The 25,806-nt window shown below is 44.7% G+C and overlaps 1 protein-coding gene across 8 annotated transcripts in view; it reads left to right on the top strand.

The window, feature by feature from the left end:
* CAMTA1 (calmodulin binding transcription activator 1) overlaps nt 1-25,806 on the top strand; it is an 863,171-nt gene that overhangs the window by 757,810 nt on the left and 79,555 nt on the right. For all 8 annotated transcript variants that reach the window (XM_050931581.1, XM_050931584.1, XM_050931583.1 and 5 more), the window contains 2 exons: nt 5,484-5,610; nt 8,469-8,603. In XM_050931581.1, the coding sequence (XP_050787538.1) occupies nt 5,484-5,610; nt 8,469-8,603 (262 nt within the window). The remainder of the gene's footprint in view (nt 1-5,483; nt 5,611-8,468; nt 8,604-25,806) is intronic.

The following is a 25,806-nucleotide window of genomic DNA, read 5'->3' as shown; positions in this document are numbered from 1 at the left end:
GCTGACGAAAATGAGAGACGGAGAAAGAGCACTGACTCAAGCAAGTCATTTGGCACCTGTTGTGCTGAATCTGGGCCTACTCTCAGTTTTCCTATTTGTAAATTTGTAAAAAAGCAGTACAGTGCTTGCCAAATACTCCCCTGGCACAAACTACTCCCTTTCAGGCTGAAGCCATTACAAATAAACTTGAGGAATAAATGCAAGAAGCAAGCTCGCCCCCAGACACTTTGACTAGACATTTCCAGAAAAATGTTACATAAGAACAACCATACTGGATTAGTCCAATGGTCCATCTAGTCCAGTATGCATCTTCCAACAGTGGCTGGTGCCAGATGCTTCAGAGGGAATTAACAGAACAAGGCAATTTATCAAGTGATCCATCCCATTGTCCAGTCCAAGCTTCTGGCAGTCAGAGGATTAACGATATCCAGAGCCAGGGATTGTAGCCCTCACCCTCTTGACTAATAGCCATTGATGGATCTGTCCTCCATGAACCTACCTAATTCTCATTTTGAACTCAGTTATACTTTTGGTGCCCTTTGTCATCTCTTATCCATGCTGAACAGTCCCAGTCTTTATAATCTCTCCCCATAAGGAAGCTGTTCTGTACCCCAATCATTTTTGTTGCCCTTCTCTGTACTTTTTCTAATTCTAATATATTTTTTGAGGTGGGGTGACAAGTTGTGGGTGTATCATGGTGTGATGAATTGGAGAAACTGCCCACCAGCATGGTGGTCATCTCACACAGGTCCCTGGGCTGGGACCTGGTGAAGTGGGAGGGCCTAGGACCTCCTAGCCCAGGGGTTCTCAAACTAGGGGACGGGACCCCTCAGGGGGTCCCGAGGTTACTCCATGGGGGGGTCACAAGCTGTCAGCCTCCACCCCAAACCCCTCTTTGCCTCCAGCATTTATAATGGTGTTAAATATATAAAGAAATTATAAGGGGGGTCGCACTCAGAGGCTTGCTATGTGGAAGGGGTGAACAGTACAGTAATTTGAGAACCACTGTCCTAGCTCCACTGCCTGAAAGACTGAGGCACCTTGACCAGGGAAACAAGGGGCCATCAAGTATGCCAACCACTAGGCCACCTGGGCCTCCAAGCACTTTGTTACATATGGATTTATATAGCAGCATTATGATATTTTCTATCTCATTGGCTATCCCTTTTCTAATAGTTCCTTAGATTCTGCTAGCTTTTTAGACTGCCACTACAAATTGAGCAGACATTTTCAGAGAACTATCCATAATGACTCCAAGATCTCTTCTTGAGTGGTAACAGCTAATTTAGACCCATCATTTTGTATGTATAGGTGGAATCATGTTTTCCAATGTGCATTACTTTGAATTTATCTACACTGAATTTCATCTGCCGTTTTCTTGCCTAGTTGCCCGGTTTTGTAAGATCCCTTTGTAACTCTTCACAGTCAGCTTTGGACTTAACTATCTTGAGTAATTTTATGTCATCAGCAAACTTTTCCACCTCCCTGTTTACCCCTTTTTCCAGATCATTTAGGAACAGCCCTGGTCTCAGTACAGAATCTCAGCAGACCCTGCTATTTATTTTTCTCCACTCTGAAAAATTACCATTTATCTCTACTCTTTGTTTCCTAGCCTTTAACCAGTTACTGATCCATGAGGGGACCTTCCCGCTTATCCCTTGACTGACTACTTTGCTTAAGAGACTTTGGTAAGGGACCTTGTCAAAGGCTTTCTGAAAGTCCAAGTATACTGTGTCCACTGGATCACCCTTGTCCACAAGTTTATTGATGCCATCAAAGAATTTGAATAGATTAGCGATACATGATTTCCCTTTGCAAAAGCCGTGTTGACTCTTCCCCAATATAACATGTTCATCTCTGTGTCTGATAATTCTGTTCTTTGCTGTCATTTCAACCACTTTGCCTAGTGCTGAAGTTAGGCTTGCCAGGCTGTAATTTTCAGGATCACCTCTGGGGCCTTTTTTAAAAATAGGCATTACATTAGCTAGCCACCAGTCATCTGGTGCAGAAGCTGATTTAAGCGATAGGTTACATCCCACAGTTAGTAGTTCTGCAATTTCATATTTGAATTCCTTTAAAACACTTGAATGAATACCATCTGGTCCTGGTGACTAACTTTTTAATGTATCGCTTTGTTCTAAAAGCTCCTCTATTGACACCTCAGTCTGGGACACTTCCTCAGATTTCTCACCTAAAAGGAATGGCTCGGGCATAGGATTTTCCCTCACATCCTCTGCAATGAAGACCAATGCAGAGAATTAATTTAGCTTCTCCGCAATGGCCTTGTGTCTTCCTGGAGTGCTCTTTTAGCAGTGTGCTCATCCAGTGGCCCAGCTGATGCTTCTAGCATAAGTCCACAGCCATGCCATTTCCAGCAGATTGGTTTTGGTTTGGCAAAGTAAGGGGTCGCAATGGGAAGCTTATGTCAGCCTGAACCATGTCACAGATGAGGCTCCCCATCGGTATTTCAGGAACCCTGGTCTTCAACTTCACTTTCTTATATTGGGGAGGAAACCCTTCTCATAAGAAAAATGTCTGGATGCAGCAGATTTAAAGATACTTGCTACCCAGCACTCCAGGCAGGTCATCAGGTGGCAGTGACACCTTGATTTTGTTAGATCATCTCAACTTTTGAATGGGCTCCCCGTCCCCTAAATATAACCTTGCAGTATTTTATCTACTGGATAGATGTGAGATACTTTGCAAGCTGAATATCCAAGAGGAGGGAATTCTCCTTTCTGCCCTCTTCCCATATGCCTGTCCAAGCTGTTCCCCTGGAAGTGTAGGACCTCCAGCAGAGGTGCAGCTGAGGAACAGAACCAGCGCGGTTCCCTCAGGGCAGCTGGGAAGCATTGAGCTCCTGAACCAAAAGGACCAGGGAGAGAAGAGCCCTTCTTGAGGCCTGAGCCACAGGCAGTTGGCTCCCTCTACTGATTGCCAGCACAGCATCCCTGAAACAGACAGAGATCCAAAACTGAAACTCAAGCACAGTGTTTCCACTCCTGGGTCATCAGGAGACTCCGCCTCTGGCACCAGAGACAACCGTTGTGCTCTGCTGGCCATGGCAGATGCATGGAGAGAGCTATGTTCCGTCGTTGCCAGAGGATCTGTTACCTCAAACACAAGGACACTGAGAGCTAGGGAGTGGGGGATGTTTGAGTGAAAACTGAAGGGGCTACTTTTGGATCAAGCCCTGCCTGGCCCCATGGCCTAGGATAGCTGGGGAAGTTGCCTGCTCTCTGCATGGCAGAGCAGTGCTACTGTGCACTTGCAAGAGATGTTTAGATGCTTAGAACAGGGGCTTGGGAATCCAGACTCCTGGGTTCCAGTCCCAGCTGTAGCAGGGGCGTTTGGTTTGGTGGGTTACAGTGCCAGGAGCAGGGACCATGACTTTATTCTGCGTTTCTAGAGCACCTTGCACGCTCTCCATGACTGAGGCTCCAAGGTGCTACTGCGATATAGATAATAATACATCAGCCTCTTCGGTCCTATTACAAACTTTGCCACTTACTCTGTTGTCCTTGGACACATCTCTTCCTCCCTGTGCCTCAGTTTCCTTATTTGTACACTGAGTCTGATACTCATTGATATACTGATGTGTCTTAAAGGGAGTTGTGATGCCTTATTAATCAAACTGGGGCTTAATAGGAACATGTCTGAAACAGAAGTCCAGGCTGCCTGAAGCCCACCTGTTCGTGGAGGAAGAGCTGGTTTGCTTTGCTGAGCCATTCTCATTTAGTGCTACGTGTGGTGCACACCTGTTACATTTTATATACACAACCTCCAATGTCATTGGCAGGTGCTTCAAACTGCAGCTCATTTGGTGCCACAAAAAACAACTCCGTGTCCCGGAAGCCGTTTGTTCTCTGCAGAGTTGCCCGTAAAGCTGTCCTTTTCACTAGCAGCAGTATCTGTGAAGGGCTCAGTGTGGCTTTTCTCTGGGCAGAGCTAATACAGTGTGGTTGAAAGAACAACACTGGTGCCTCCTTTCACCTGTGTGCATTACAAGGCCACATCATTAACTTGAATTTTCCCTCCCCCATCAGATGTGTGGCATAGACACAGTGCTCTCTGGAGCCTTCACAGGGAAAGCGGAAAGGTCTGAAATAGGCTGGACCCAAATTTCTAAAGTCCCTGGTGGGACACACCACTGCAGCATATTTATTTGTTTGTGTGTCTAGATACGTACACAACACCATCTCTGTGGACCCCAAGTGTCTTAGTATCTGTGTCCTTCCGTATCCAGCTAGATCCCTAGTTCCAGGTCCGATGGAAGCTGTTGGTGATTTGCACCCGTGTCCCTGCCCCATAGAGGAGCCAGATTTCATTTATCCTCCCCCCAATCCACTCGAACTCCATGATCTACCCTCAGTTCTGGTGTGTGGCACGGCTTGGGATGTGACGTGTTGTGGGCTCTGCTGTGTTTGGTGGGTGACCTTCCACTATCATTAGGAGGGACTCAAGACTTCCCTATTGTTTCTGCAGAATAGATGGTGGCAGTCAGGGCAGCCAGTGCTTAAAGTAGTCTGAAAAAGGTGGGAGTCCATCATTTTCTACAGAAATGAAAGCAAATCACATCTGCCTGTCCCCCCCAACATCAGTTCTGCCTCCAGCCCCACTTCTACTTCTCCTGCAGCTCCTGGGGTTCTTCACATCCTTCTCCTAGGTCTGTGGGGGCTGCACTGAGGTCCCCGCTCCCCTTCACAGTGTTGCAGGGAGGGAAAGAGAGAAGGAGGGGAAAGGAGCAGAAAAGCCTTCCCCTTACGCACAGGAGGGGAAGGAGGGAGCAGAACTACCCTCAGCATCTGTGCTCTGTTTGCTCCCGCCTCACTCCCTCAGCATCTCTGATTGGCTGCTTTCACCTCAGGAGGCAGGGCAAAAAGGAAAGCTGCCAGTCAGAGGGGTTCCTCCCCATCCCCTAGGCAAGGCTGAAATGTATGCTGCTCAGCCGCCTGACTTGAGTTGTAGAAGTTTTGTTTGCATGTCTGCAACCTATTTCAACCAGGCGCACATTAAGCGCTGAGGGCAGCAGCATGCAGTGCAGAGTCTGTTGTGGTCAATGCAGTGAAGCACAGCACATGGTTATACCTTTTGGGAGAGGGGTGCAGGAGGAGCAAAGAGAAGGAAAGTTGCTAGGGAATAACCCTGCACCCCAGGATGAGATTTAGAGGCCCAAGGGTACTCTAGACAATCTGATCATGAAACTATAAAGGCCTGAGGCAATGAGGCCCTTGCTAACCCATGCAGTGACATAACCAGAGCAATGTCAGTTGCAGAGACACTTAGCTAGTGACTTGGCAACACTGAGAGTCAGCACTGGATGTCAGCCTGTATTGCAGGTTCCTGCTTCCTGGCCCTGTTTTTCTGTTGTCTCTCATGATGCTCTTTTTGGCCCATGGTTCCAAGTTTAAGTGCATGCACCACTCTGGGGAATGCTTCCTTTGTAATGCTATTTCTTCTCTTTTCTGTCCTTTTCCTTGTAGGGAGGAGTGAAAGTCCTAATCACAGGCCCCTGGCAGGAAGCCAGCAATAACTACAGCTGTCTGTTTGATCAGATCTCAGTGCCTGCGTCTTTAATTCAGCCAGGGGTGCTACGCTGTTACTGCCCAGGTAAGGTATGCCCATCTCATGCAGCTGGTGATATAATGGCTGGACTCAGCTCAGCCAGCCGGGCAGCGAGTATCAGGGCATGAACCTAACCATGGGTTACTCAGCAGAGAGCTGCGTCAACATATGTGTTTACCCAGCTTACTGAAATGAATAGGAGAAATAATGGAGACTTAGTAAAAGCAGCAAAGAATCCTGTGGCACCTTATAGACTAACAGACGTTTTGGAGCATGAGCTTTCGTGGGTGAATACCCACTTCGTCAGATGCATGACACTTAGTAAATGTTCTGGGGAGCAGCAGCTGGAAGGTGGGGGTGAAGGAGAGGATGTACACCTAGGTCACATTGCAGAGCAGTCACAATAGCTGTGGACTTGTAGCTATAGCTGTGGAGTTGTACATATAGTGCAGCAGTTCTGTGAACAATCCTCTGAGCCCAGCACAGCTCTCTGGCCCTCACTGCTAGCCACAGCAAGTCCTGGCCAGTGTACAATGTGATGGGCCTGATGTGATAGTTGACTTGTCAGTGAAATGGGGGTGATCTAGCAGGGCGATGCTTGCAAAAGTGGTGCCATTAAGGCCTGGCACTGATCCATCACGTTCTGACTCCACAAGTATTGCTGCTTCATCTCTCGATGTGGGGCCTTCTCTGAGTCTCGCCCGTACAGCCTGGCTTTCTTCTCTGCAGCAAGCCAGGGTGTGTATGCACAGCACACTAGCTGGGTGTATATGCACAGCACACTAGCTTGCTGTGCACCAGCTGACCATGTAGACCAGCACTAAAGTCTTGGTGACCTCAGCTGCTTCCTCTCCTCCAGATGCTCACCTTCTCTGCCATTGGTAGCCATCCTTGGTGCATCTCTCACTTTCTCACCCAACTGTCTCCATCTCGTGGCGCCAAGCTGTGTGTGAACTAGTAAGATGGCGAATTCTGTGGATCAGGGAACTGTCTCCTCCTGCATCATTAAAGCACTTCACTCATATTATAACTAAAAGATAAGTTTCTCCCAAGAGACTGGGGTCTTCTGCTTCTTGTGCTGCAAATGGGCAGACATCCTGACTCACTCTAAGGGGAGAGGCCAGTGAGGATGATTTCCCTACATCCTTCCCTGATGTGTTACATGGTAGACTGTGTGTCATTGCAGGGTATGCCTCAAACTAACATATCATGGGGCAGGAGGAATGAAGAAAACCAGAGACTCTGTGCACTTGGAATGGAATTAGGGTACTGGTATCCCAGCCCTGGGATTCATCCAGGGCAGTTTCCCCCATTTCTGCATTGCAGATTGTGCCCCCTTCAGCTGGAATTGCCTTTACCTTTGATGAACTCATTGCATCTCCCTCTGGCTCTAACAAGTGACAAAGCTGGATGAACAAACTGGAAAATCAGAGTATGATTTAATCAGAAAAACAGAATGGTTAATCCTAGAACACAACTACTTTCACATCAAGTTGGGGAGCTTTAAAGGAAAATAACAGAGATACAGACAAATAGATTGAATACAAATAATAAAAAAGTTAATTAGAATAGAGCGAATCCATGTTTTAAACCCTAACAGCAGAGTGCAGATTTAATATATGCTGCGACGTGTCCAAACCACCCAAGCAGGCACTGTTTATAGTGATTAGACAAGTATTGCTTTTTCAGGGTAAGAGATCAAGAAGAAAAAAAGAAAAATATTCAGCAAGTGAAAAGACACAAAAGATATTAAGATCATTGATAGATTAAGAAATATAGTGTAGCAAAGCAAGTGACTGCAGAAGGAAATAGAAAACTGGCATAGCTAGAATGGCAATGGCAATACACTTTTGTCGTTAGAGAGCTATTTTCTAAAAGAATATTTAAAACCACATTGGGCCCAGGTAGTGCTTACTCAGACAGAACTCCCAGTGAAGTACATGGACAGAGTGTGCCTGTCCTTCATGAGCCTGGACAGAGAACTGACCTCCATGTTCCTAGTAAAACCAGGAAGATTATCAGGATCAGTCCCTTTCTCCAGACCTATTGCCCAATCAGCTGTGGAGCTTCAGCCCTCAGCATCGTTCTTTCCACTTTTATAAGCAGTTTGTTCTTATTTAAAGTTTCTGTGTAAGTTTTATATGTAATAATAGCGAATAGAATACCAAGGAAGCTCTCCTCACGTGTATAACGCTATTTCTGTTAATACAACAGAGACGCATCCCAGAGTATCCATGGGAGAGCTTCCTTGTATTGTATGGGCTGCACCACTCTGTGTGTTGTGCCATAGATTATTCGAACAGCACTTCGCAGAGTTGATGTGCATTATTAAACTCATATCCCAGGTTTCATTTAGAAGCCTTGAATTAATTAGTTTTAAAATAACATCTTGGTTTTTTCCTTTTAGCATAGAACGTTAAACGCTAACTGGAACCAGGAGCTCCACTTACTGTCCTTTTACATCTCCCATGGGGATGTCAAAGAGAAGTTACAAAAACTATGGTCTTAATCGAGTATGGCACTTGCAGAGGCTTTGTATAGCCTTACACTGGAGCTTAGTATTTGGCTTGATGTGCATGAAATAACAACTTCACTGTAGCGTCAGAGGAAAGTTTGTGATAAAAAAATACTGAGTTATTTATTAATCTTTTAATCAGTCCAACATACGTGTAATCTGTGTCAATCTGCCAATGGAGTCTGCAGTCTACAGCATATCGTCAGGTTAGATAAACCTGATAAACATCTCTGACTTTTCAGCTGTGCAAAGCACAGAAACACTGTTCTCAGATGCCCTTTCTGCTCTTGCTCTCTCCCTTTGCATATGAAAAGAGCTGTAGAACAAAACTGAATCATGCATTCCTGCAGAGAAATCCCTGTTCTTACCACTTGTTCTCTGTTTTTAGCTCATGATACCGGGCTTGTGACTCTGCAAGTTGCCTTCAACAATCAGATCATCTCCAACTCTGTGGTGTTTGAATATAAAGCCAGAGCTCTACCAACCCTGCCTTCCTCCCAGCATGACTGGCTGTCCTTGGATGGTAAGGAGTATATTCAGTGTCCCTTAACAAAGTTTACCACACGTGGGAACAGTGGGGTAAAGAGAGCAGCTCCTCATGTGGGGGTGGGGAAAGGAGGTGTCTCTTCGCTGTACTGAGTTTCTCTTGCTCAGTGTTTCAATATAACACCATTTCAGAGAACATTTGCTGAAATTTCTCAGTGTCTTTTTGGTGTGAACAAAATATTTAGCTGGGGAGCCTGCTGTGGCCCAAAGTTTGATCCATTCAGGGCGGGGGGAAGGGGGGTGGAAATCCTTCCTGTGTAATAGAAAACTGACTGTCCCAGAGAAAGGGGCCTGACTGGTCACACAGTCAGGGCCAGCCCCAGGCATGCTGCTCCTTCTGTCAGAACTCTGAGCTTTGTCTTGTCAGGAAACATTCTAAAATGTCCTTGGAGCGGGGTGATCACCCCACTTTGGCCTGGAAGGGCTTAAAGCAGCCCGGGAGAGGGCTGGGGCAGAGAAAAGCTGGGCTGATGGGAAAGCAGCCACAGGTGTAGCCAGTGCAATCAGGGCCCAGCTGGCCCTTATAGGAGGGCAGTGAGCCAGAAGTAGGTACAGTCTCTCTCTAGCTTTGAGAGGGAGGGACCTGGCTGCAGGGAGCTGAGAGAAGGTGTCTGGAATGGAGCAGGGCTGGGGAAGGCCAAGGGAGCTGGGGAGCTCCAGCCTGGAACAACCCCCCCCCCCCGCCCCGGCTGTGGCCTAGTGGAAGGCCAAGTAGGTACTGGGGTTGCAGAGGGCAGCCCACGGGTAGGCAGAAGCAGCAGATCCAACCACCCCTTGCCTATGATGAGTGGCTTTTACACTGCAGTCTGCCCCAGTGAGCGGGGGCTAGATGGTGACAGGCAGTAGCCCACGACTGAGGCAAGGTGAGGATAGAGGGTGGGGCGTTCTCTGGGGAGGGGAGACCCAGATCTGTGGGGTATTACCTGGGGGGGCAGGACCCCAGGTAAAAGGGCACCGGGGTCTAGAAGCAACACAGGGGCCAGTGGCAGTGGGAGACCGGCCTGCAGAGGGCGCTCCAGAGACTGGAAGAGCTAATTCACCGAGACATCCAGCAGGAGGCGCTGCAGGGGTGAGTCCCACCCTGTCACAGTCCCATTGTTCCCCCTTTCTGCACTAAAAAAAGTTTGTGTAACTAATTCAGTGGTTTTCAACCATTTGTTTTTCATTTGTGGACCCCTTAAAAATTTCAAATTGAGGTGTGGACCCCTTTGGATATCTTAGATATAGTCGGCAGACCCCAGATTGAAAACCACTGAACTAAACAAAATACAGATGGGAAGATGGTGAGTCAGTGCCTGGAGAGAGACTCTCCAAGAGCAAGGCAGGGCTGATCCACACCTCCTGAATGCATTCAGGACCCGCAGCCATGATGGATACAATCTGTGGTATTTATGGTGTCAAATTTTACTTTAAAATCGTGATTTATTAAACAGCACAGACATAGATTATGCCCAGCAACTGAGAGTCTCAGATGCCATTACAGTCTAATTCTCATGGGCCTGCACAACATCTGTGAGCAGGGACGAGGTAGACGTTCTTTGCATGTATGGTTCAAGGACATGCTTTTCTTCTCAAAGATTCTAAGATGCTGCCTCATCCCCCATTCTTAGTGGGAATGGGGTGCAAACTATAAAATCATTAGTTACTAGCTAGGTAGTCTGAAGCTGAGTCCATCTCTCTTGCCCTGATTTGACTGACCACAATAGAATGTGGTTACATTTTGCTAGATATCAGAGCTGATAAATTATGGGCAACCTCAGTGGGAACGTGTGCTTTTCCCTTAATATTTAGCTGGTAATTCTGTGCCCCTCAAAAATTCTTTGAAAAGAGACTGATTGCAATAGAACAGGGTTGTAAGAAGTATAGAAAGGGAAGCAGGGGAGTTCTCTACTCTCAAGGGTTCAGCATACCTGCCAGGGAGAACTGAGTTGCCACATAAAATACATGCTGCCAGCAGGTGTAAAACCTGTTGAGAAAGAGAAGAGATTTTCAGCTGCTATTGAATGCACCCAGGAAGCAACTGATCCAGTGACTGGTTTCAGTTATTTTTGTAAAACATTGACTGCTGGAAGTTTGTTGGTCTTCTCTTCAGCTAAGCATTAGACAAGTTGCCAACATTAACTAACCGGACAGCCACTTCATTTCTCTTTCTGTCTGTGATTGCCAAGGAGATGTGCCTTCTAGCTCAGACCCTGGAGACCTAGGGAAAGTAACTGATTTGTGGTAGCAACCTTGACAGTCTGGAAAGAGACCATGGAAAGGTTACCATTTTTTCATCCCTTAATTCAAGAGAGAGTCTTGATTTGCTAGGCACTGCAATGTATTCTGTCCAGTTTTAGAAAAAGTCCTAACATCACTGTTTGTTGAGCCATTCATTTGGTGATTTTTGTATTCTCATATAATCCATTGGGCAAATCTGATTTAGCAAAATCCCCACTATTCAGAGAACCAGTAGCTAATAAAGAGAGAGAACTGATGTAAGTTATATAAAAGAAGTCAAGGGAGAAGTAGCTTGTACGTACGCATTATATGCCATATTGGAGACTGGAACATGGGAAATAATGGGTTAATGAACTGGTTCTGTTAACTCTTTAGTCCAGTGGTTTTCAACATTTTTTCATTTGCGGACCCCTAAAAAATTTTGAATGGAGGTGTGGACCCCTTTGGAAGTGTTAGACATACTCTACAGACCTCCAGGGGTCCATGGAGCACAGGTTAAAAACCATTGTTTTAGTCAATTAACCTCATACTATTCTGTCTGTCTGCTAAAGATGTGGCAATCATTACACAATAGTTGCTTTTGGAAATTCACCTTAGGGGCATCTTTATTGGCTATTATTTTAAAAAATAAGAGTTGTTATAATTAAAACAGTCTGAAGTAGAATACGTTTACTAGTGTGATTGGATGTATAATACATTCCCATTGGACATGACTAAAAATTAGAACTGTTTCAACTCAAACTTTATCAGGTTCTTTCTTTATGGTGTATGATGAGTCTGAGCTTGATTAGATGAGACACTCAGATGAGGCAAGTTGCCTAGCTCTGGTGTCTTGTAATGGCAGAGCATATATTATGGCACCTAGAGACTATTGTGGTTGATGCATTACAAATATCTTAGACAGATAAAAATGAATGCAAGAGAAAGCTCAGTAGAAACCACTTTAGGTTGCTTTCTGAGAGAGTGATATGTATGTATGTGCTGCATTTGAGCCAGAAAAGCCAAGAAAAGATAATTCCTCTGAACCTGTGTGTGTATGGGGGGGATTTTGATGGTCTATTACATTATCTTTCTATGATTCCCCATTATTATAGCAGTGTACTGGTCACAAGTTCTGTCTACATACCTACCCACCTGTGATGAGTTGCGCCCCTCCCCCTTTCTGGGGTGCCACCTGATGTACTGGGGTATCACTGAGCCCGCCTGTTCCACCAGCCTGGGCTCCCTCACCCTCTCCTGCTGAGCCAGGCCCTTAAGCCTCCTCCAGCACACACAGGTAGGGACACACCCAGCTGCAGAAAGACACAGACACTGAAATCAGCACTGCCTGGGAAGGCTTCAGCTAAGGAATTGCGCAGCATGCAAGTGCATTCTCCCTCTGGAGAGTAAACCCCAAAATTGCATTGTCTTGCGCTGCACAGAGACCTCTACAGCATGAGCTCATTGACATTCGCCCCCTCCCTCAATGTGGAAAGAGAGATTCACAGCTCCTTCCCCCCCCCCATTATGAATTACGTAAACTGGGTTTAAAACAAAAAAGTTTAAAAAGTACAAGAGGTAGATTTTAAATGATTATAAAGGATAGGCAACAGATTAAAGGAGATTGCCTTAGTAAATAAACAAAAACCGCAAACTGAGATTAACACACTAGATAGGTAGGATATAAATTAGCAAATTCTCACCCTGAGTGATAAACAGGCTCGCAGACTCTCAAGAGTCCTTGGCTTTCCCAGGTTTTCATACACAAGCTAAAGATCCTTCTAGCCTGGGACCATCTCTTCCCACAGTTCATTCCTTGCCCTTCAGGTGTTCCCAGGTGTGTTGTTGCAGGGAGAGTGAGGTACCTTCATGATGTCATTGTCTCCCTTTTATATATTCTCCCCACTTGCTAGAAACCTCTTTTGCTGTGACCTGGGTCAAACAGTTCCCATTGTGTAGTGCTATCTCTGAGAGATTTCTGTTGTCCACAGATTCTGGGGTAATCCTTGTGCTTGTGTGCATTTCCTTAATAAGCCATTAACATTGTTTGGCCTTTTTTCTGTTGTACCTGAAAAGCTGCTTATGGGTGTTCCCAATGTCACAATATTTTTCAGTAACACATACACAGCAAAACTTCATAACTGCACATACAGAAAATATACATGCATACCAATAGGATAATCATATTCAGTAAATCACAACCATTACAGTGATACCTCACTTGCATATAACACATCTTAGTTATGCCATATCTGTATCATAACACTACCTGTATGAAGAATATGGGGTGTATGGTCACACAGTGTACTGGTCACAAGCTGTCTACCTACCTACCCACCCACATCACCAAACTATCTGAGTGCTCATGGTTTCAGTTTCTCATAACTTTCTGATTTTGGGGGGGAGCCTACATTTTCGAGGTCTTGTCTGTACCTGCAAGCAACTTTTGGGAAGTCCTGGCATTACTGGATCAGCCATTTTTGAGCATGGTGTGCATGTGGAAAAATCACTTTTTCTGTTATCAAAATACAATCATGCTTATGACCTTTCCATGTAGAGCTCTATCAGCAAAACAGTTTGGGGCCGGGAAATAGCCCTTGATGAGGAGCCATGTGTAACCATGTGCCAGAGGAGGAAACTGAGTTTGATTTTACCATGTTCTAAACATTTGAAAACCATGCAATCAGCATGTGCTGTAGATGTGTTTCACTGAGCTGGAAAAGGGTGCCTGTTACATATGGGTGGCTGCACTATACAAGGAGAGATTTGTAGGCATCAGGCTATCACTGGTGCTGATGAACTCAGGTAAGGGGTTGTTTCCTCAGGATTTTGCCATGTGGCAGAAGACTCTGTAGGGTCATGGAAGGTGTGAGGAAAAGAAGGAACCCCTCTGTGCTGCACAGGAGGAGCATTTAGTGTCCTGGGCAGCTCGGATCGTACTCATTTGTTCTGTCTGAAATGGACATCACTGTGCATGTTACTTCTTGCTGATTGGTGGTGCAGCCTTTCCTTTTTGTCTGCTCTGTCTGATTCTCTTAGCTGAGTTAATCGTCTCTCTTCCTTGGCAGGGTGAGTCATATATTTCTGATGCACACACACAATTTGTTTATGGGCTTGTCATGTTGTATCTGTTGGCTGCTCTTTTGTATTTTGCTAAGTTATTGTCATTACGTTGAAATGTGTGGAAAGATCCTGTCTCAGGGGTTCCCATAGTGTGAAATCCCTTCAACCAAGTTTAAGGGGCACCTAGTGCTAAGAGCCCTATAATAGCTGCAGGGCAGGTTCTGGAAGCAATATTATCGTCGTTAAGTATACTGTCCTAACACTCCAAGGCTCCATCAGAATCATGGGCCCATGGCACTGGGAGTTGTACAAACAGAAAAGCAGAAAAATCACTGCCTCAGAGAGCTTAGGCCCAGGTTTTTACATGTATTTAGGCATTATTCCACTCAGCATTGCAAGGCCTCATGGTTTAGGAGTATGTCTACATTGCAGCTGGCCGCGAGTCTCCCAGGATGAGTAGACAGACTCTGACTAGCTCGGCGCAAGCTAGAGCACTGAAACCAGCAGTCAGGATGTTGCAGTGGGTGGCAGCTCAAGCTGTCAAGCCCACCAGACCCCCTAGGCCTGAGTTGGGTGGCTAGTTTGAGTCTCTACTGGAGCTGCAACATCTACACTGTTAGTTTTAGTACACTAACTCGAGCTGAGCTAGCATGAGCCTGTCTGTCTGGGCCAGGAGGCACGCTCCCAGCTGCAGTGGAGACAGACCCTTTGTCTGATTTTCAGAAGTGTCTTAGGCTCCTAAATCCCATTGACTTTTACCTGGAAGAGCAGATGGGGGTATTCACCCACGATGGAGCAAGCTGATCATAGGTCAAAGAAGGACCTGCTCAGTAGCACTCAACCTTCATACTATAATCGAATCCCTTACGTACGTGTTGGTTGCTAAGATTGTGCATCTGTTTTCTTTCTTAGATGGGCTTATTGTCTTCATTGAATTTTAACCAGCAGGTCAGATTTTGGGGAGCTAGGATGGGAGACTCAAATGAGTTAATGCTACGTCAGCTGATGGCCCCTTTTGTTGCAGTGGAAGTTAAATTACTGAAGACTGTGGAGAGCTAAAGATGGGAAGAGGGGATGTTGAGTTCCTTCAGAGGCTGAGCATTTAACTTCATTACCTTTTAAACTGTCCTGCTGGTACATCATTCCTGTGGCTGTATCAGTAGATCCAAGCTTAGTGAGAAAGGACCTGGGCAGGGCAAAGGGAAGAAACTTGGCACAGGGGAGGAGGCTCTTGCTGGAAATAGTCCCCAGGGCAGGGCCAGACCTGGAGTCAGGGCTAAACCTAAATAAGGATATGATGAAAAGACGTGCAGAGACAAGAGGACAGGGTCAGGAGGGAGATGGATAGAAATGAGCTGCAGTTATTACACTAAGACTAAGAGTATCTAGTTCAGTTTCTCGCTAGCATCTCAGCTGAAGAGTTTGGGTCCTGAGGCCAAGAATGGAAAGAGGGCAGATGGCAGGGTCTGAGCACTTTGCTACAGCAAAGGACAGATCCATTCAGTTCAAACAAAACAAGAAATTCTAAAACCTCTTATAGATATTCCAGCTTTTCTGCTGATTCCAGCACATGATCTGAGTGAGGTTATTAGAGTTAGTCTTACTAATCAAAGGTCTCCATTCTGATTGTTGTACTTTTAACAAAAGTTAATTTATACGGCTCACATAATCTTTGCTGAATTATAATTACAGAAAAGTGTCAGCTCTGGCTGGCTTCCTTCTGAATGTGAGCTGTATTTGTCAAACTACCAAATACTAGGTCTGAGTTTCTACTTGTGCCAGATTTTGAATGTATTTGATGCGAAGGAATTAACCTGGGAATGAAGGTTCCCAGCATCCCCGGCACACCACTTTGCTTATGTGCATAGAGAGGCAGAGCTGTTGAGTGATAAAAGTTCTCTGGACTGGCTGAGAAGTAGTTATCCAATCAGTTTCTTGATATTCCATGTTTTGACCAGTTATTAAAAAATGACTGTTTAACCATGGATTAGTCAGAATGAGCCTAATTAACTTGCAGCAGTGGTCAGCATACCCATTTACATGGCTGACACTATGCAAGAGCAAATATATACTTTGGCCTCAGGCTTAGTAAAACTGAGAGACTAGCAAGGAGAAATGGAAATTGTGAATCAGGGGACCTGAAAGGAGAAAATTTGCCAGGGAGAAAACACACCTAGAATGGAAGCTTGGGCAAAACTCGCCTTCATTGGCATGTACATGGATTTAAAGCTCATGAAACCAGGAGACAAATTGCTCTGGAAAGAGCTAGGAAGAGTGGGAAGGAGGATTTGGAGCCTTTAATACCTACTGCACATATTTGTAACTAAGCACTAGGCTGAACAAATTCTAATTTACTTTGTTTAATAGTCCACAGTATTGGCACTCCTTTATCTGCACAGTTTGTGTCCTGGATCCCCGGGCCTCACTTTCTTGTAGTGCATACACATCTTCCAGTGTTGGGCACTGCGACACGTGTCCTAACACAGGGTACCTACTTGGACAACAGTTCACAGCAGTTTAGGGCAGGGAGGTGAAGAATACCACATCCATCTGAATCTGCAAGGGGGATATAGGTTGGCAGATTCTTTATCAGGAAAGTGGCTGGGACACTAGTATTGTAACAGTCCATCTACACTAAAGATGGGTGTCAGCAACAAACTCCAGTGGTCTCCTCTCCTCAGATGGAATTAATCAGTTTAACTGCTAGATTAGAAAGAGCAAAATCATTTCCAACACTGTAACGTTATGGACCATTATGTGTTTATCAGGATACGCAGAGTAAAAGAGTGGAGTCCCTTTCTTTTATTTCTTATGGGTTTTTAAAACTAATTCAGCGCATGTTTATCTGAAGTCTCTCTATCAAGTGCATGGAGTAATTTTGTGAATGTGCCAATGTCTCAGTGCAAGTGAAACCCTCAAGACACCTCCCATAGCAAATTAGACCAAAACACAAATGCACAGAGAACTGGGACATCCCACCCTATACCTCCTCCCCAAAACAGGCATCCTTGTACAGACAATCCTCGTGTTGAAAATAATCTCAAGGAAAACATAGTCATCTTGTCCTGGAGTATTTAGGGAAGATTCTCTGTTAGTGATGAGGAACGGTGCTCCTGGGTTGCTCCTACTATTCGTATTAAACCAGAGACATCTTTGCATATAGGAACCATTCAGTTCACTGGTGTTAGAAAATCCTGATCTGCCAAGCAGTGCTTGGGATAATGCCTGTAGCTGTCTTTGCGAGCAGGAGCTGCTGTGATGAAAAGCTCAGTCCCCTGCAGCCGTTAATCATCTTTTCATTACAGAGAGGGGGAGGGAAAAATTTAAAAATCCTCTGCTCAGTTCCCTGGGAATACTAGTGAATTTAGATGGCAGAGGGGTGGAAAATGGCCACTCTGACTGGGAATGCAGTTTCCTTTGTCCTGTAGCTTGTCTGTGAGCCCAGGGTGCTGACTAGTGGGCAAACTCCGTTAGAACTCCTTATGAAGTGGAAGTGTGTGAGATGTGGAGATGGGGGGCGGAGGACGTGGAGGAGGGGGATTGCAGCAGAGAACAAACTAGGGCATTGCTAACAGCAAAAAAAAAAAAAAAAAAAAAGCTGCAATGCAGAGACCCTTCAGGGGAAAAGATTGAATAATTACGCTAACCATGGCATATCAGAGGCCTCTGCCTTCCTGCACAATACTCTGAATGCAGCAAAACACCAGTTTATTTAAAAGGCCAGCAACTTTTCCCAGGGCTTAGAAGAGCAAATGCCAGCTTACTGTAATAAGGTCTAAATCCATGTGGATTCATTCCATGGATAGAACAGATCTGTGATTTCCTCTACATGTTCTTTTCTCTGTTTGCCTTAATTGTACTGTTCTAAATCCTAGCCCTGCTGTCAACTGCATAGACTTGGGGGGGAAAGATTTCAAGGGGAATTTATAACTTGCAAATATTCACTTAGTTTTAAACTTTTGATTTGAAATTAATTAATGCAGAGGAACATTTTGGTTTACGCTACATTGTTTAGCACCCTTAATGATTCCTGCTACAGATACCACTGGAGGAAGAAGGCAGGGTTAATAAAATCTCTCATATTCCAAGTAAGCTCACCAAAGGGGAAGTCCATTTCCAACTTAGTCACACAAGGATCTCAGGTGTGAGCAATTATTCGTATAATATAGCTCTTACTGGCAGTTTTAGAATGGCTATATATAAACAACACAGTTTTAGGTTTTATATATTATATATATTTCTATTTTAGGTTTTATATATATAGATTTTAAGGGATTATAAGAAATAGCATACAGATCACAGTTGGTTACCTAAGAAATAAAACAAATTTGCAATCTGAGTTCTATTAACTAGACAGGATTTGAATCAAGCAGTTTACAGATCCTCCATACACAGGTTGGAACTCCTTTCCAGGATGGGAGAATCCTCCCCCATTCAAAGTCTTTATCCTCCAGATATGATTCCAGGTGTTGAGTTGGGGAGGAGGGGAAAATAGGAGTGAAGCCAAGTGATGATGTCACTTCCCCATTTTATCGCTTCTTCCAGCTTACTGGAAGGATCCTTTGCTGTGATGTGAGTCCAACAGCCTCCATTGTGTACATGCTCTCTGAGAGGTTTCCATTGTATAGTTCCTGGGGTAATCCTTATTAGTGCGTGTATTCCTCTTAATGGGCCATCTATACTAGAGATTTTTCAAACTTTTTTCCTTGTGACTCATTTGAAGAAAATTGTTGATGCCCCTGACCCAACAGAATTATATCCGTTGACTAGAGTTTTCACAAAATCATAATATTGCAAAACATTCCAGCTTAACCCACTTTACATAACTAACGACTAGCCTTAGTAAGCCTATGATAAGGAGTGTGGGAGAAGGCAGAAAGTGAGGCGTGAGGGTGAGGGCTCTAGGGTGGAGCTGGGATCAGGGGCTCAGGGCTGGGGCAGAGTATTGGGATGTGGAGGGGTGAGGGCTCTGGCTGGGGGTGCAAGCTCTGGGGTGGGGCCAGGGATGAGCAGTTTGGGGTGCAGGCAGGCTGTCCCCGGGCTGGGGCCAGAGGACTTCCCCTAGCCCTCTCCCCTCCAGCAGCAGCTAGCTCCAGGGAAGGGGTCTCTCTTTCTCCTTTCTGGCAGGCAGCAGGGAGCTCCGGGGGAAGGGTCCCTCTCTCCCCACTGGAAGCAGCAAGCTCCGGGGACAGGGGAGAGGCCCACAGCAGCCCTGCAAGACCCAAATTGCTCCCCTCCCAGTTCCCACTCCTCCACCACTCTCTCTCCAGGTCCCTGCTGAGCGGCCCTTTAGAGCTGCTGCATGGCAACAGTCGTTATAATTTGAATCAGCAAGGCGACCCAGTGCCTGACATTCCACAACCCAGTACTGAGTCGCGACCTGTACTTTGAAAAACACTGATCTACACTATCTGGTGTCTTCATCATTGTACCTGAAAGGCTGCGTATGAGTGTTCCCAACCTTACAATATATTTCAGTAACACATACATCGCAAAACTTCGTAACTTCGCATCATAATTTTGTACAAAACACATCATATCACCCTGGTAGATGTGGGAGGTGCCAGGGTGTTGCTTTAGGGTACAGAGTGTCAAACTTGCAAACATAGAAAGTCATGATCCCTGACCCATGAAACTTACAAAAACAATCAGGACTGTCTGAGTCAGATGCATTACATAAGGGACATGATGCAGGGTTTTCTTTTAAATCAACTTTTGGTGCATTAATATTTAAAGGTTTTATCGATCAAGTGTTTGTTTTGATTAAAAAATGAATTATTCAATTTAAAGAACCCACAAGATTTTTGGAAGGTGGTGGAATCTCCATCATTGGGGATTTTTAAGAGCATGTTGGACAAACATCTATCAAAAATGGTCTAGATAATCCTTAGTCCTGCAAGGAGTGCAGGGGACTTGAGTAGATGACCTCTTGAGGTCCCTTCCAGTTCTATAATTCTAAGATACTAAAGTGCTATAGATAAAGAAACAGATGTGTTAAACTCTTCCCAATATATGGCCTAGAACAAACCGTAGGCAGAGGCACAGCTGTCGTGTAGCTGAAGAGAAGAGGTAAGAAACTATTTATTTCTTTGGAGGTGATCTATTTTGCTCATAACAGTGTAACTAAAGATGAGAGAACTGACACTCTTTGAGGACAAAGCCACCTTTGTCCTGCACAACATCCTTATCCATGTGTTGACATTTGGAATTTGTTCCAATGTTGCAGGATTTTGATTTGATGATTAAAAAACAGCTGCCTTCTGCACTTGACTGGGCCCTAGTTCTAGGACAGCAGTCCCCAAACTTTTGAGGACCACACTCCCTTACCCGTCTCTGCCGCCCCCAAGCTAGGAGCAGGGCTGTGGAGCGGGCAGGGGAGATGCAGACGGAGTAAAGGGGCTACAGCTACAGCTGGAGGTGGGAGCGGAGACAATTTTTCCTTGTCTGTATCAGTCCTGGCTTCCTCCTGAGATAGCTACACATCAAGACTGCAGCATGCGTTCAGTCATTAGGACACTGATGTTCCATTACAAAGGCCTTCTTCAGCCATGCTGGGGAGGGAGGGCTTAGCCTCTAGCTTTTCTGTGCAGGCTCCCCTGAGTCTGACACCCTGGCAGTGCTGACGCTTGCTTTCACTCTGTGATATGAGCGTTGACATTTCCCAGACACCTTTGTAGTGGTTATATATTGCCTATGTCTGAAGTTAGCAACGGAACTTGGGAAACACTGAAATGCCTCCATTTGTCTGTGCAGTGTCACTAAACTGTCTCCTACAGCAGGACTGTGGCATTGGCAAAGAACAGAATTACAAACCCCTTGTTTACAGGCAGCTCAACAGGCCATCAGTTCCCCAAAAGAAGGGGCTAGTCCTAGAACACAGTTAAAACAGGGGATGACACTCACACCACATGGGGAAAAGGAAAGGACCAATTTCCTCCCAGCTGGGCATCTTGTACTCTTCTCCTACCCCTATGTAGGGGAGTGTGGCAGGATCCCTTTGCTTCTGCCTCTGCTAGGCTCACGAAGTCACTCGAGACCCTGGGTTTTGTGACCAGTGGTGTACCTTATTCTTAGGCTTGTTCCCACCACTGTTTCACCACATACAAATAGCCTTTTACCATCTGCAGACAGGAGGGAAGAGCTACCACCCTGCTTCCATTCTCTGTCTTTTCTCCTGCCCTCCCCCGGCCTCCTCCCCTGAGACTTTTATGCAGTCCCAGGCTAACTAGGTAGCAGCTGTCTCCGCCTCCCCAATTAGGGCCAGGTTATCCCCAGCCAACTCTAAATTGTTCCCCTAAAGAGGAGCTGGCATGACTGAGGGCTGAATCTGTCACCCTTTACCCAGCACCCTGTCACACCCTAGGTAACCAATCCCTGTGCAGGAGAACAAGATTGAAAGTGAATGTGGTGGAAAAGAAAGAGACTATGTGCATTTGTGCCTGAGAGACCATGAAAGTGTGCTAGGTAGCACTGCTCATGGGGTAGCTGAAGCAGCACTTTGTGGTAGCAGCTTTGACATTTCTTAGCCAAACTGGTGTGGCATTCCATAGCTTGATAATAGTGATTTGTGTAATGTGTCTGGTAATAACACTGGTGAATGCTCACCTCAGTATTAATTCAGGAACTGCTTCTCTCAGTAGTATGTTTGCACTCTTGGAATTCAGATGTCATTGCCTTGTAGAGCATGTATGTACAGCATTGAGCGCTTTCTCTGAAAGCAAGAATATACACTGACTATATACTGAGCATATAACCCTATCCTGGCCCTTGGGGGTGGTTATGGGGCCCTACAAAGTGTTTTGGGGTCTGGAATAATGGTAACCTCTGAGTCTGCTGTTTTGACTCTTAACTGATTACAGATATTCTAGATTCAGAATTCCTGCTCCCTTTATACAATGGAGTAACCCTGCTCCTCTGTTGCCCAGCGAACTTTGGTTTGATACACAAAGCTACTATCTGTCTAACACATTTGAAACGAGCAGTTGCTTTTGTGCTGTCAGAGTCCGTGCTCCTCTCTTTACGTGGATGGATGCAAATTTCACTTTATACTTCTAAATCTTAAATTTTTTAGTTAAAGATTTATATATTGGTGCATCTTATGCACTTGCTGAAAATTTGACATCTGTACAACAGGGATGCCCCTTATAGGAATGTGTATATTTTATGTAAATATTGCTATTGTTAGCTGTAGTATGCACAGGAGAGTCATATAAAATATTAAGTTTAAAACAGCAACTTTTTGTATTCATGCCATTCTGCTTGGTATTTCCATTTTATGTCAGGTCAGTCGGCGTGGATGCTCAGTGTTTATTTTTCTGCTAAAATCTGTATTGTCTCTTTCATTCTTGTTTTGTTTGTGATCTTTTGGGGGCATGATAAGGGTTTTTTTGGATATTTTTATATTATTTATTTTAATGTTGCTTTCACTGAGTTTTCTGAGTTGACTTTTTTTCTGTTTTTCTAAGCAAAGGCTATGTGGCAGAATTGCGGCATGGAGTATTTCATTTTGTGTCCTGGATTTTGTCTTGTGAGTTTGTTTTGCTTCATATTCAGACATGATTTTGTCTGGAAAGTCTGTGTTTATTCTGTGACTGATGATTAAAACATGCTACACTATTTAGAAAGGAATCTTTGCTGGAGCTGATCACATTCATCCTGTCCTTACTGGTAATTTCTTTTGGGATTAACTGATGTGCTCCACATCACATTCCTTGGACTTTGCCCATAGGAGCTTAATTATGTCAGGAGATACCTAACATAGATCAGCTCTGTACCACAAGCACAATCCTGCTTCCACTGAAGCCAGTGGGAGTAATGTCATTGATATCACTGGGAGCAGGATAAGATTCTAAATGCCTAAGGAGATAGACATAGTACAATAATCAAATGTAAGTATGTATTGCTGTGCCTGTTTCTGTAAATGTGTTTGGGGAGTATGAAGGTGAACAGGAATAATTTACTGTGGTTATTTTTAAAGCACCAAAGAGATTGTCATCTCCTCTTTGTGAATCATTCTCACTCACTCAAGCATGTCATGTAAGTGCAAAAAAATTGTATGATAAGAATTATCAACAAATACTTTCTCCAGAGATCCAGTGAATGCAGGCGGTCTGTACATGGGAGGCGAAAGCAGACAGGACTAGGGAAACGCAATAAGAAGTTGGATTTTGTGTGTTTCCTTCAAAAGCAAAAATCTGCCAGTTTTACTTTTAAGGTTTTAAGCGGAGTGTGAGACTTTCTGCTGACAGTAATACAATGTGTGACACCAAAAATGCTTTTTCCGAGAGGGTTCAATTGTTTGTGGGAGCGATATTGTCCAAAGCGTCAGTCTATACTAAGGACACTTTATGAAAACATCCCACTAGTGTTAGCAACTAAAGGATTTTTTAGAAAATGTCCTTAGTGTAGACAGGGCCTGGGGAGGCAAGGCTGCAGCAACCTGAAGTGCTTTCCTGGTTGAGCCCCTTAGTCTTACTAAATTTTACACTAAAATGTTTGGGGAAAAAATCTTCTGAGTTTTTAAGCTATAAACAACTGTTTCCTTGTTACCTGTTTGTAGATTAAACCGGCCAGTTACTTTTTTAAAACAACTTTCTCCTTAGCCCAAAGTCTGGCTAAATTAAGTGATTTTCTCTGTTCAGTACGGTGTCTCATAGTAATAATCCCAGAAGCACAGGAAGCTGTCTCTCACTAGGACTGGTAGCTGGGGCAACCTACTGTCACAGGGGGTGAATCATCCTTTTCATATTTAAAAGGGAACTGGATAAATTCATGGTGGCTAAGTCCATAAATGGCTATTAGCCAGGAAGGGTAAAGAATGGTGTCCCTAGCCTCTGTTCATCAGAGGATGGAGATGGATGGCAGGAGAGAGATCACTTGATCATTGCCTGTTAGCTTCACTCCCTCTGGGGCACCTGGCATTGGCCACTGTCAGTAGACAGATACTGGGCTAGATGGACCTTTGGTCTGACCCGGTACGGCCATTCTTATGTTCTTATAAGCAACATTTGAGGGGCCTGATGACTCAGCTCTACAGAAGTCGTAAAGAGAGACAGTCACTCACAGCTCTGTAGGGCACAGAAATAAGATCATGAGACATTTTAGAAAATGTTCATTCAGCATGACATACTCGCCCTTCCTTTGCTTTCTCCAAAATCACATTTAATAAGATAAAATAACCCAATGTTGTTATTAATCCCAGTACTACCTTACACATATATAGGCTTCCCAGCCATAGAACTCAAAGAGCATCACTGCTCAGAAGGTTGAATATCAGATCAAATGAAATCAGTTGAAAGCATTGTTTGTGTTCACCTTTCTGGGTAGTTTATGCTCCTCTCCAGTTGTGTTGGTGATGGCTGTTCAATAGAGCAGATCTGAGGTTGGCTGTACAGAAATAGGAGAGGGTGGGAATTTGATGGAAAGAACGAGGTTCTGCCATGCCCTCCTTTTATCCTAATGATGGGGAAGCTCCTCTGTCTTGAGTGTGTGGGGCTGAGGGGTTCAGAGGCTGTGGAGGAAGGCATGCTGAGGATGAGTCTGGCATTGTCTCTCATGAAGTGGCAAGAGAAAATAATGCTGACTCTGCTGGCATTATTTTAGGCATTGTCTACATACACAAAAATTGGAGTTGTAATTCACTCCACAACTGATAATAACAGTGAAAGCTGTAGTGTAGACAAGATGCAGTTGGTCAGATGACATGATGGTGCAAACACCTACATCCTGTTTACGCTATGTAGTGTTACTACCACTTATGGTGAACTGTGTGTCCAATTTTTGCTAGTGGAGGTACAGCCTCACACTGATTCCTCCTCCATGTGGATTTGGAGCAGCAGCCACTGGGGAGGGGTCTGCTGCATGGAGCATTTTCGAGACTGTAAACAAAACCCTCAGGCCTCTGTAGGTGCCCTGGGATTCACAGATTTCCCCAGAGTCCTAAGACATCTCTAGGTTTGGAGGGGCCTCTGCCCACTCTACAGGGAAGCAAACTGTGCTTCCCACCCTGCCCGGCTGAGTAGGAGGGAACTAGCTGAGCTGAAATTCACTAATTTTCCTGGTCTGACATGAGGGATGGTGTGGGGCATATGTGTTCTCCTCTTTCACTTAGAGTCATAAAGTCTTAGAGTTTAAGGCCAGAAGGGACCACTAGATCAGTCTGACCTCCTGTGTATCCCAGGTCACCAACACGACCCAGCACTCACACGTGCAATACTACTTCTCTTCTTTCCTATTTACTCCTCTTTCCCTCATTTTTAAATCATTCACCCTGGTGTTTTAAATAAAGAGGCAGGCCTATTCACAAATATCCAGACACCTATTCATACACACTTCACATAGTAGATGATTAACTGATGACATATAAAATTGTTGACCAAGTTGAGTGTATTTAATGGCTGGTACCAGTTGACATATGCATTACTAAGATTTATGTCTTTTTAGAAAAAACCAAGTTAGTGTCAGTGTGACTTTTCTTAAGTAAATATGATCATGCCTGACATGAAATACATTTTGCTGCAGTGTCAGAGCAGTAGCTGTGTTCATTTGTATCCACAAAATCAATGAGGAGTCCGGTGGCACCTTAAAGACTAACAGATTTATTTGGGCATAAGCTTTTGTGAGTAAAAAACCAAGTCTGTTAGTCTTTAAGGTGCCACCGGACTCCGTGTTGATTTTGCTGCAGTTAATGCAGGTTGAGTATGAGTAATCATTAGAAACTAAGTTTGAGGAGAGGTAGGAATTCATTGTCTTATCTCTTTAGTATGTAAAGGCTCTTACGAGACTGGCCACTTCACAACATGTTTCTTGGAACTAGTTTAGCAGTTTGAGTGATACCCCACCACAGCACATTCATGGTCACAGTCTTAATGACCTGGGTAATAACTAAACATTATTATAACAAACAATAGATTAGGGGA

The sequence above is a fragment of the Gopherus flavomarginatus genome, chromosome 21, assembly GCF_025201925.1.
Source record: "Gopherus flavomarginatus isolate rGopFla2 chromosome 21, rGopFla2.mat.asm, whole genome shotgun sequence".
Lineage (NCBI taxonomy): Eukaryota > Metazoa > Chordata > Testudines > Testudinidae > Gopherus > Gopherus flavomarginatus.
Note: the sequence above shows the minus strand (reverse complement) of the source record. Positions and strands in the feature narration are given on the sequence as shown.